The sequence below is a fragment of the Chrysoperla carnea genome, chromosome 3 (genome assembly GCF_905475395.1).
Source record: "Chrysoperla carnea chromosome 3, inChrCarn1.1, whole genome shotgun sequence".
In the NCBI taxonomy this organism is placed as follows: domain Eukaryota; kingdom Metazoa; phylum Arthropoda; class Insecta; order Neuroptera; family Chrysopidae; genus Chrysoperla; species Chrysoperla carnea.
The window spans coordinates 82,043,151-82,055,475 of NC_058339.1; the positions used below are offsets into that span (position 1 = coordinate 82,043,151).

General features: G+C 29.7%; 1 protein-coding gene across 1 annotated transcript; it reads left to right on the plus strand.

Moving 5' to 3' along the window:
- Positions 1 to 258: 258 nt before the first annotated feature.
- Positions 259 to 12,067, plus strand: LOC123294565 (serrate RNA effector molecule homolog). The gene is made up of 15 exons (XM_044875637.1): positions 259 to 354; positions 554 to 675; positions 748 to 915; positions 1,048 to 1,233; positions 5,136 to 5,202; positions 5,956 to 6,133; positions 7,236 to 7,846; positions 7,907 to 8,104; positions 8,170 to 8,310; positions 8,371 to 8,559; positions 8,693 to 8,868; positions 8,945 to 9,071; positions 9,806 to 10,031; positions 10,092 to 10,359; positions 11,877 to 12,067. The coding sequence occupies exons 2-15, from the start codon at positions 554 to 556 to the stop codon at positions 11,950 to 11,952; spliced, it is 2,733 nt and encodes a 910-aa protein (XP_044731572.1). The 5' UTR covers positions 259 to 354; the 3' UTR covers positions 11,953 to 12,067.
- Positions 12,068 to 12,325: the final 258 nt, after the last annotated feature.

Below are 12,325 nucleotides of genomic sequence, written 5' to 3' on the forward strand. Positions count from 1 at the left end.
TAGCCTTGTGATTGTAAAATTATTAAATAGTATCCACTCTAATATTTAATGTTGATTATTAGAGTTATTGTTTTTTTGTCACATATATATTCTATGTTTTGTCATTAGAAATGGAAAGTACAAATAGCTTATAAGTTTGTCTTCTCTATCTATTTTATTTCTTCTATATTGCATTACGTCAGTAATGGAATAACCACTACACTCTTTTAATATGAAATTATGAATAAATTAAGTCGAAATAATTCCATTACTAGTCATCAGTGCCATCAGCCGCATCAGCGTCGGTATTTACAACAGCCATTAAAGAAATTTTGTAAATTGTAATAAGCTTAAATTTGTTTAATATATTTAAAGGTATGTTTATTTTCATTTAAATTCCTAATAGAATAAGTCTCTTTTGTCTAGAAGATTTCTCTTTAAAATCCCACAATGTTCTTTTACAATAATTTGATGACAAGGCGCCAGACAGTGAATGGATTGAGTTTATTAGGTCATTAAACATGAAAATTTAATTGCTTTTACGGTATTAATTTAATTTTGTTTCTTGTATTAGATGGGTGATAGTGAAGATGAATACGATCGAAAACGTCGTGATAAATTTCGTGGTGAAAGAGCTGAACCCAATTATCGTGGTGTTGAACGTCCTGTTCGTTCCAGAGATGATTGGCAAGATCGGTATGTAATATAAAAATATATATATTTTTTTTTATCTATCACCACCCTAAATTAACTTATTTAATAATTTAGTGAAGCTTGGTCAAGACCACGTCCACGGGGTGAATATCGAGGTGCACCAAGAGATCGTGGATACTCACCAAGCGTAGAACCTCAATCAAAACGAATGCGTCATGATTATTATCCACCCCATGAAGGCTATTATAATCATTATCAACCATACCATCAACCTCAGCATAGGTAAATTTTTTTTTATATGAACAATTTCCTTTAAACCTTTTTGATAACCGTTCCTATATCCCACTTTGTACCCTAATGTAAAATGAAATATAGTGTATGGAAAATTGGAAATCAGAATGTTATAATCTTCAGAGAACCAGCTCCAGCTCCAGTGACCGAAGGTTCACAACCACCTATGATGTCCTTCAAAGCGTTCCTTGCTGCCCAAGATGATAATATTTCGGATAGTGAAGCTGTGGAGAAGTACAATGATTATAAATTAGAGTTTCAACGTCAACAGTTGAATGAATTTTTCGTTGCACATAAGGATGATGAATGGTATGTGGCATCAAATAAATTTTTTGTTTTATCGATTTAGTCTGATTTCTATATTTAAAAAATTTTCTGTTTTACTTTGTATTCAAAGATAAATATAGTAGAGTTCAAATCTCTGCTTCTACCTTGACCCTGATTTACATCATTAAAATAATAAAGCAATTTAATGTTGGATTGTATGTTACATATGTATTTTAAATTTTCACACATAACTCTTGAAGTTTCATTATTTTTATATTATAAATTCTATCAGATTATTAAAAAAATTGAATAAATTTACTTCTATAAAAAAAAATTGCGATTAAATAATTTAGACATTCCCGTTCATTCATGCTGGGAAGAAAAATTATTACTCTAAAGATATTATTAGATATGTCATAACCTCAACACTACACGAATTAAAAAAGATTGGGTGGTTCTTTGTATAAAACTTGTATCAGAACCTTGTGATTTGTATCCGAAATTTTAAGATGCATGAATCAATGATGTCACCATGCAGCTTAAAACATTTTTAGATTTATGTGTGAACAATTTAAAGAACAAATTTGCAACATTCGCAATAAATATCAGGGTTTTGAGGAAAAAAGGTAAACACAGCTTATAAAAATTAAAACGAAATACACATTTTTTTGGGAAAATCATTTTCATCAATCTGAATTTGATATTGTAATTATTAGGAGCCTGCAATTGATATTTAGACGCCCTTTTCAATCGAGTGTATCCTTAAGAAATAAAAACTTATCAAATCGATTCGTATATGTTGAAATTATGCTCGGATATTATCACATATTTACAATCGAATTTAATACGTAATAAAATCACTCTTCCGTTTCGAGTACTCTATTATAGACAAATGCACTAAATTCGGATTAAGTAAATATAATTTTTTATGCAAATTTTACATGACTCTTTTGTATGCTTTTAAACTAGTCAAAATAGTTTCACAAATATTCAAAATGGATTTATCTATTAAAATTTGAAATTCGAAAATTTTTGATATCGCCATACTTTAAGCTAAAGGGTGGTACAAAACTTGATGTTAAAATAATTCTAAATTAGAAATTATTCATAATGAATTCAGGAATTTAAATTAGCTTTTGAAATTTCCAAAATTATTACGTACAGTGCAAGCGCAGGTAGTAAATCTTGATCGATTTTTGGAACATCTTTTTTGTATCGATTCGTAAATTTACTGTCAAAAAAGTCTGTTGATTTGTATAATGATAATGATATAAAAGAGGGGTACCGTAAATGGCAACCTAGCACCTAGGCAAAGGGGCCCTCTGTACCTTCCTTGAAAACTACCTATCACCCGAAAGCGAGACGTCGCCAGGTAAGAGGTGCTATTTTAAGAAGATGAAGCTAGTGTAAATAGCATGTATTGAAATTTCCTCATCCTTCATAAATGGTCTAGCTATAGCTATGCACGACCCTTTTCGTGAGTCCGCTTCTTCGATCTCTTTAACGTCAGAGTGGTCCGGGTATTCCGGCCAGTTAGTCTGTGTTATTCAGTCCCAGGCGATTCAGTTTCTTGAAGCATTCAAAGACTGTTTTGGATAGGAATCTTGACGCCTTAAGGGCTCTAATTGCGACCTGCTGATTTGCATACTGGTCGAAAAAAATTAAAATATAATTATATTGGCGTGTCGCCGTTCGATTATTTTCAATATCTATTAAATTAAAAACGATGAAAATGATTTTTATCCAAATTTTTCAAGAATAAATAAGCTGTATAGGAAAAAGAAACTAAAAATATGAAATTATTATGATTTTTTTTAAACAACTTTCTCCCTACAGCATAAAGCGACCAGTCAACGCACTTCTACTTCTGTTTGTACATATAATAATCATATAAAAGTTGTGCATTTAATAGTGGTGAAAATATATATTACCTTCGTTAAACTATCGAAATGTATTTTAATAAAAAAACAAACAAAAAATTTAAGAAAACAAAATATTGTTATATATATAATGGTGTGTTGTTCGGCCGGAAAGCGGCTTTAGCTCAAAACTAGTTAGAATCCGTTTAATAATATAAAGCAATGCGCGCAATGCATAGCTTTTCGCGTTTGTTAGGTTAGGTTTTATATAAAAAAATGTCTAAACAGGTGAGATCTACGTTTTAAAAAACCAAACAAAACCAAATTTTTATATATTTATTATATAATAATTATTATAATTATATTTCATATTTATTAAATTTTGTTTTTCAAATTTTTTATTTTTCGCCCCCCTTTCTCGAAATTTTCGCGCAATGTTTTTTTTATTTATTTTTGTATAGGTGTGTGAATGTATGAATGTTTGAAAGGTGTGATTGAATTCATGCTAGTTTTATCAATTATATTGTAGGATAGAATAGTCTAGGTGGTAAAAATTTGCTTGAAAAAGTCATACATCAACGACTTACATATAAAATTTTTACTAATTTAATTTCCTATGGAAATTACAATCAACTTTATTACAAATCATTCAAGAATTGAAATCAAAGAAATCATTTAGAAACCAGAATTTCAAACGGCCCCGTGTTGTAATAACAGCAGAACCATTAAAATATAAAATTATATTTTAACGCTAAGATGTCAGCGCCACGAATAAAAAAAATGTAAACCATACTCAATTAACTCAGCTGATTTTTTCATTGAATTAATAGGCAAAAGATACCTACTTGAATTACATTTGAATGTGCTGTAGTCTTTTATATGTGCGTCTGGTCTACAAGATTGTAAACAAATACATATATCCGTTAAATATTATGTATCTATGGGCGTTGCAAACTACAGTTCTTTTTTCCATTGCTTGATAGAGTCTTTCTTAGTATTAAAATCCAATAATAAAACAGAACATGAGCCCATTCATCTTAGGATTAGGAGTTTGATATTAAAATGGGAAATTCTCACGGCTAAGATCATACAAAGATTTTTTGAATCGGGTATGTATTTACTAACTTACTGCAAACTTCTTCGTGAAAGGAGTGCTGAATCTTTGTCACACTTTTGAATGTTAATCTTTACAAGATCTTAAAAAACTGACACCTATAATCCTAACAAAATGTGGCATTAAATAGTTCAAAGCTGCAGTGCCAGGTCATAGCCAGAGAGTTCTTGCTAAGATAACAAATTGGTTGTAAAATTTGAGTTATACCAGCATAATTGAAATTTAAAGTAATAAATTATAGAGGTGCTCTCTAATGTTTCACAGTTAAATCCCTGTATATTAGATCTCTTGACATGCTTATATACTTAACGTAAGGTAGAGATCTTTCCGACCTTGTCTCAAATCTTATCGTATTTTTTTAAAACCATCCGCGCGATTGTTTTCGACGTCGACTATTGAGAAGCATAGGAGGACTAACAGCCCATGTACTAGACAATCAAACATGATTTCCCACTAGTAGCGCCATTTTGTTTCTTTCAGTCGCTCGTCCAATGGTATGAGCTACATCTATGGGTTGGGATTAAATACAGGGGCTTTATTTCGTACTATTCAGAGAGTCGCGCAATATGAATGGCCATGTCAGATAATTTTGAGATACTAGTAATATCAGGGAATTTAGTCTTCTTTAGGGAAAATCGAATATAAAGTGTTTATCATTTTTTCTAATAACGATTTCTTTTTCGTAATATGTATGACCTCTTCAAATGAATTTTATACTGAACAATTATACTGAAAACTTTAGGGTATAGATAAATAGATTTTTTTTTGTTATGATCGGAGTGTGAATATGTCTTTATCTTATTTATTTTCGGCGTGCTATAAATTTTCATAAATAACGTTATTTTGTCTGTTCGCGTCCTTAGATTTTTAAACAAAAACAAAAAACAAATTTTTTTGGAGTTGATTTTCTAATTTTTGGGAACCATTTATAAATTGTGATTGTTTACATTTGTTATTTAATTTATTTTTAGGTTCCGATTAAAATATCATCCTGAGGATTCCGTCAAGCGCAAGGAGGAACAATTGAATGCATTAAAAGTAATTATTTAATTTAAATATATATAACTATTATTATACTGTTTGCTTGATTTTCACGGATAAACGGCCGAATCGATTCTGATGAAATTTGTCATAAGTATATTTTGAATCCTGGCAGAGAACTTAAGCTATTTTGTTATTTTAAATTAAATTCCTAAAGAGGTGTAATCGAATGAATGTAGATTTGCATTATCAAATCTTCTTACTTTCATGTAAAAATTTGTTATTATTGAATTATAAGTAAATTGAAGTGCCCCACCTGTTTTTTTTTCGCTGTCTTATTATCGTAGACAAATTTAAGGCTTAGTTTTTTTTGAAAAAAGGGAGTTAAATGTAATTAGCTGAACTTTATTGCGAGTGAACCAAACTCTGAGGCTAGACGATTGCTCAGGAGTCAAAGAGGTTTGGGTTAAAATCGCTGTATTAAAAGATTTAATGACATATAGGGGGTTTGGGGGTCAAAACAGGTGGATTAAAGGTAAAAAAGGGTTGATGAGACTTAAAATACTGTGTGCTGTATATATGTATAATTCTGTTTTTTATGTATATAATCAAACCTCAAATTAATTTTGATAATTGTTTTTGAAGAAAGTTGGATTCGTCCAGCAAAGTGGGCAGGTTACGGTTAGTAACCTATAAAATAAGCATTCTTTTTTTGCGTATCTGATAATAATATCGAATTTGCATGCAAATTTTTGTTCTAAGTACCTAGGTACTCGAAAATAATTGTAATATCTGTTTTTTTTCTTATAGAAACGTGTTGGTGTATTTTTGGAATTACTCGATGGGGGTAAATTAGATAATATCAGCGTTGACTGTAGTCGAACTGATGATCTTATTAAATTGTTAGATACCGTTGTTATTAAGTTAGAAGGTGGAACAGAGGCTGATTTAGCTGTTTTAGATGAAACACCAGAAGTTGTCGCTTCAGGTATGGTTAATTTAAATAAATATCTCATAGTTAAGGTTATCTCCCCATTTTCAGATCAATACCTCACCGGGAAACAATAAAATTTTTATATATTTGTTTATGGGGTTTAATTATCGGAGCTAATCTTTATCCAAAACTCAAACAAACGTTATAATTTTTTCCGATTTCAAACTACTTGATTTTTAGGATACCTCATTTATTGGGGTACACTTAAAAAGATTTCAAGGAATTCAAAATTTTTTACAAAAAATTGCGTCTTTTTAATTATTGGAAGCATAGTTTTTAAAAAATATTCAAAATCCCATACGAGGACTCGTTTCTTGGGACGATTTCAAAGTGTTTTAGAAAATATTTGACAGTCAAAAGAATGTTTCTATTGATTAGGTCCTATTACTCTAGAAAATAAAAAAACAGAGACCATGATTCCTATTTGGATTTTTGTTTTTTTGAAATTTAGTTGTTTAATCATCAAGAACCGAGTTCTAGTGTTCTAGTAAAATCGTATAAACGACGAAAAATTTTTTTTTTTTCTTTCTTTCTATTTTTAATGAATAAATCAGAAAACAATAGCACATTAAATTGGGAATTGATTGTTGAGAGCTTCAATTTGTGGAAGTCCATGATAATCGTTATTTTGTTTAAAGGTAAAATAAATTAATTTTACAACTTTTTGTTTTAAGTTTGCAATTCCACTTTTTATTTAAAATTATTTAAATTTAGTTGACATGTTTCGGGTTTTATCCCATTGTCGAAACTGTGACAGTACAGTTTCGACAATGGGATAAAACCCGAAACATGTCAACTAAATTTAAATAATTTTAAATAAAAAGTGGAATTGCAAACTTAAAACAAAAAGTTGTAAAATTAATTTATTTTACCTTTAAACAAAATAACGATTAAATTGGGAATTTTAAACGATTTTTGAAGAAATAATAAATCTCCAAACAATACGGCCCTAAAGAAATTTCACATCAAAAATCTGTCTTTAAAAATTAAGTAGATTATCAACAAAAAAAATTTATGGAACTGCTGTATATATGCCCGAATTTGTTTCTAAATCGATTCTCTCTTTCCTAAAGTAAAATATTACCAAAATTTTTAGAAACTGAGAAAAAAGAAGAAGTAAAAGTTGAAAAAGTAGAAAAAAATAATAAGAATGAAAAAATTGAAAAAGAGGATAAAGAGGAAAAAGATAAACAAGCTAAAGAAGAGAAAGCATTATCGGATGAATCAAATGATGTGCAAAAAATTGACGATCCAGCTGATGAAGAATCTCAAAAAAGTGATGATGTTAAATCTGTAAAAGATGATAACAAAGGATCCGAAGATGGCGAAGAATCCAAAGAAAATAAAAGTGATGATAAATTGGAAGACATTTCAAAAGATAACGACGAAGAGCTTGATAGCTCAACAAAAGAGGATAAAAATGATGAAGATGAAAAAATGGATACAGATCCTGTTGAAGAATTAGATGATTCAACGAAAAAAGATGAGGACGAGAACGACGTAGAAGAGAAACCAGAAGAAAAAGTTGAAGAGAATGGTGTAGAAAAAGCACCTGAAGAATCTGTAGAACCTGAAGAACCTAAAGAATCAAAAAAAGAGAAGAAACGCAAACGGTCTTCTTTTTCTGGCAGTGAAAGTAGTTCTTCCAGTGACAGTGAAAGTGAGCATGAAGTTGAACCAGAAAAGAAGCCAGAGGAAAATGAAGAAGTAAGTTAATTTAATGTTACAAAGTTAACGTCATTACTTTTTATAACTTAACAATTACAGAGTTCAAAAGAAGATGGCGAAAAAGATGAACCAGAAGAAGGTGAAGAAGATTCGGGAAAAAAATCCCCAGAAAAAGTTGAAATTCCCGAAGAAACAACTTCTACACCAAAAGTCGAACCACCTAGAGCTTTACACAAAACAACATCAATATTCTTACGAAATTTAGCACCAACCATCACTAGGCAAGAAGTTGAAGCTGTAAGTGTTTCTAAAAATAATTACTAACTTTTTTAAAAAAATAATACAAATTTCTTTTCGAATAGATGTGCTCAAGATATTCTGGTTTCCTACGTGTTGCACTCGCTGACCCACAACCAGAAAGAAGGTGGCTTCGACGAGGATGGGTTACATTTACACGGAATGCAAATATAAAGGAAATTTGTTGGAATTTAAATAATATAAGGGTAAAAAAATTGTCCTAAAATTATGAAAATTGCAATTATTGATACATTTTTTTATTTTAGCTTCGAGATTGTGAATTAGGTGCTATAGTAAATAGAGATTTAAGTCGACGAATTCGACAAGTAAATGGAATTACTGCTCATAAACAAGTAGTTCGATCAGATATACGAATATCTGCAAAAGTTGCGTTACATCTGGATGGTAAAGTTAATTTATGGGTTGATGAGAATAATCCAAAAACTAATCAAGAGGTGAGTTAAGAAAAATTAAAGCTGCTAATAAATATTTCAATACTAAAATTCCAAAAACAATTTTCGTTATAACATCTTTCAAGGCGAATCTTACATTATAATCGTAAAAATTAATCGGTTTTTTGTTTGACAGCAATCCTTTGGCTTGGACTCAAATAATCCAGTACTAAAAAATATTACCGATTATTTAATTGAAGAAGCTTCGGCAGAAGAAGAAGAGCTATTAGGATTAGAATCAAGTACAGAACAACAAGATACATCGAGTTGTATAGTAGAAAGAGATGAACAATTAATTAAAGTATTAGATAAGTACGTAATATTTAATCTAATTTAGTGAATTAATTTTTAATTCAAGAATTAATTTTTTTTGTTACTGATATTTTAGAATTATTTTATATCTTCGAGTTGTACATTCTGTGGATTACTATAATCATTGTGAGTATCCAAATGAAGATGAAATGCCAAATCGATGTGGAATTTTACATGCTAGAGGACCACCGCCATTAACTAAGGTCAGTTTCATTTTTGCAGATCTTAGCAACACAGTTTATTATTTTGGTTAACAAATGAAGTCCATTAATTTTGGATCGTGTTATTTCCTCCTTTACCAGAGATCAATTATTCAGAAAAATATACTGCATTTTTTATGATTTGGATACTAATTAGGGTACAGTGGTATAATATCAACCCTCGCTGTTTTTAGTGACTATTTAATTAAATAAGACATCTATTACATTTATCGATAGATGGCTTCCACGTAATCAAATTAATCGCTGAACAAAGACTTATTGTGATGTGAAAACTATTTGGTGTTCCGTAAAAAAAATATTAATTTGACTGCTTTTGATCTATTCACCCAGTCAGTTTTTATGACGATATTCAAATATGTCGTTACAGGTTAAATGATCCCCTTTTTTATTGGGTAAATTGGGGCCTCATTTCTGTGTAAAATTGTAATAAGTAAATAACTCCCCATATTTTTTATCTTGTGACGGGTCTTGAATGTGTTGATTTAGATAATTTTGCCACTAATTTTTGTTTACCCATCTATTCTTACAAGGTCGGTAAAACGATTCCTTTTGAAGAATATTGAATAGTTCTAAAAATTTGATCAAATTAAAAGAAATTGCATGCAAAAAACCAAAAATTTTTCTTAGGGGGTCATTTTATGACACCCTGCCCTACTCTCTCCAAATGCAACCCAAATTTTTATTTTGTTATTAGTTTTAATGATTTCCGTTTTCAGACCGACATTTCAACATTCATGGGATCGGCAGTAGAAGCAAAAATGTCTCACTTCTTACCAGATAAAACTGTAGCCAGTGGTGGCTCTGGAGATAGTAAAACTGATAAACTAGTACAATTAGCACTTAAAGATGAACAAGCAGAATTGGATAAATTCGTACTTGCAAATACTAGAGAATTAGCTAAAGATAAATGGCTATGTCCATTATCTGGAAAGAAATTTAAAGGTAAAATTAAAAACTATTTGTTATTTTCCCTTCAAATATTATGTTTTTTTTTTCGTTCAGGTCCTGACTTTGTACGAAAACATATATTTAATAAACACGCGGAAAAAGTTGAAGAAGTCAAAAAAGAAGTACAATTCTTTAACAATTATTTAAAAGACCCTAAACGACCGATGTTAGCCGAACAACAACCGGTTAAACGTGAGGACTCCACTCCAGCTTATGGAGGCCATCCAGTTTATGGTAGCATATATGGGTATGGTGGAATGCCACGTGGCGGTTATTATAATCAAGGGTATGGTCAACGTTCAAGAGGGTATGCACGTACAAGGTAACAGTTTTATTTTGGACTGCTTATACAGGGTGCAAACTCTAAAAAAACAAAATAGTCAAGAATCACGAAAAAATTATTAAGAAATTTAAAAACAGGTGACAGCACCATCATCAATCATCACGATGTGTGAAGTAATTATTCTAAAAAAATTATTTTTATTGGGAAATTGATTTTGGAAAAAATTCTGGGAATTTTGGAGAAATCTACAAATCTTTTTTGTTTTTCTTAATTAATTAGGACACCCTGTAGAATGTAAATTATGTTTTATGAATGGTTTAACCAACGCACCTACATCGGAGCAAGTAATAACACTAATGTTTTTGAACTTACGCACCATAAAAATTGATTTTGCGGAAAATAGTTAAGTGTCTTTACTTGATTTGATATAAGTACGTTGATTTGTCCAAATTTTCGTGGGAAGTGTCTGCGTCACTTATGTTTATTGATACGTGATGTACGTATTTACGCTTCGAGCTCCAGTACAATTTTAAGTGTGGCTCGTACGAAAATTTGGAGATACCATGCAAGTAATATTTTGTTGTATTTAATAAAAAATATTTTCGATCTATAACAAAAGGGCTTAATTTCATGCTCTCTGACGAACAAATTGCGAGTTGCAAATTATTATCATTGTTTTAAAAAACGAAATTAAATTTAAGAAAATTATTTTCGATGTATTATTTCTGGAAATGATCGCGAAAAACTTCTTTTTCGTTGAACGTTATGTTTTGAGTTTAGGATAGTATGATCGTACGTACTGGAATCTTGCAATGATTTGTTTACGAGTTACGAGAATAATTTTGTATTTTGTAGAAATTTCCGAATTTTTTTCCTTGGATCAATCAAAAGTTGAAGTCGATTGACCGTCTCTAAGAGTATATATAATTAATTAAATTTCGGGTCATTTTTAATTCTAGAAAAACTTCGAAATTTTTAAAAAACTAACTGAACATTGTTGTATTTGTTCTGAGTTTAAAAAGAAATTGCCCGTTTCATTGTTTACATATATGAATGAAGAGTTAAAACTTGTAAGTTTGTGAACAGAAACAACTACATTAGATTATTATAGTTGAAGAGAAATAACTATTTTAGCAGAATTTTAAACTACTCATCGTACACTGTATATTATTGCAGAAAATCAGAAACATGAGAAGCAACTGAGTGGTACAGTTTCGATACAAAATTTTACGTTATGCTTATTTACTCTTGCCGCGCATATAATCCAATACTTTTTGACAATAGTGTAGCAAGACAACAGTCGTAAGAATTTTGCCATAAAAATCTTATCTTTAAAGCAGTAATAGACGAAAACAATTTGGTTTTTCTTGTTAAATTTATTTTTATATGGAAATTAAAAATATTTTAATACATACGGAATATTTAAATAATTAGTTCTTTTTACAGCCATTTTGTTAACGATCGTGAATATATATTACAGTAGATAATTTTGTATTATGTAATAAATTTTGAAATATTATTAAAACAATCGTATGTGATAAAATATTATGTTTTAGGGGAGGTTCAGATTTTAGACCTGTTGTACATTATCGAGATTTAGATGCTCCAAGAGAACCAGAAGAATTTATTTAAAATAAATAAATAAAAACTGTTTTTATATAAATAATTTTGTATAGTTTTTAAAGGTGACATAACCAACCAATCAAATCAACACATACAATAAAAAATATCCATAAAAAAACATACATACATGTGTTTCATAATTAAATTATGATAAATTTATTTAATAAAAAAAAAATGTATTTTTTAAAAACAAATTACTACTGATTTCAAAAAATCATTATGACGGGAATAAAATATTATAAACAAAATATGTAAGATAACGTTTAAAAAACATAAACAAAAAAAATATGATTATCTTTTTTCTATTTTTATCTGTGTTTTATTTTAGTTACCAGTTTTTTCTAATATTTTTAGCGGAGTTAAATATTGCAAAGAATAGTGT

What these genes read in the sequence shown, in the direction of transcription:
- LOC123294565 (XM_044875637.1), top strand. Translation starts at nt 554, where the DNA reads ATGGGTGATAGTGAAGATGAATACGATCGAAAACGTCGTGATAAATTT. An exon ending in AACAATTGAATGCATTAAAA is followed by an intron (nt 5,203 to 5,955) that starts GTAATTATTTAA and finishes TTTTTCTTATAG; the next exon opens with AAACGTGTTGGTGTATTTTT. An exon ending in GGAATTTAAATAATATAAGG is followed by an intron (nt 8,311 to 8,370) that starts GTAAAAAAATTG and finishes TTTTTATTTTAG; the next exon opens with CTTCGAGATTGTGAATTAGG.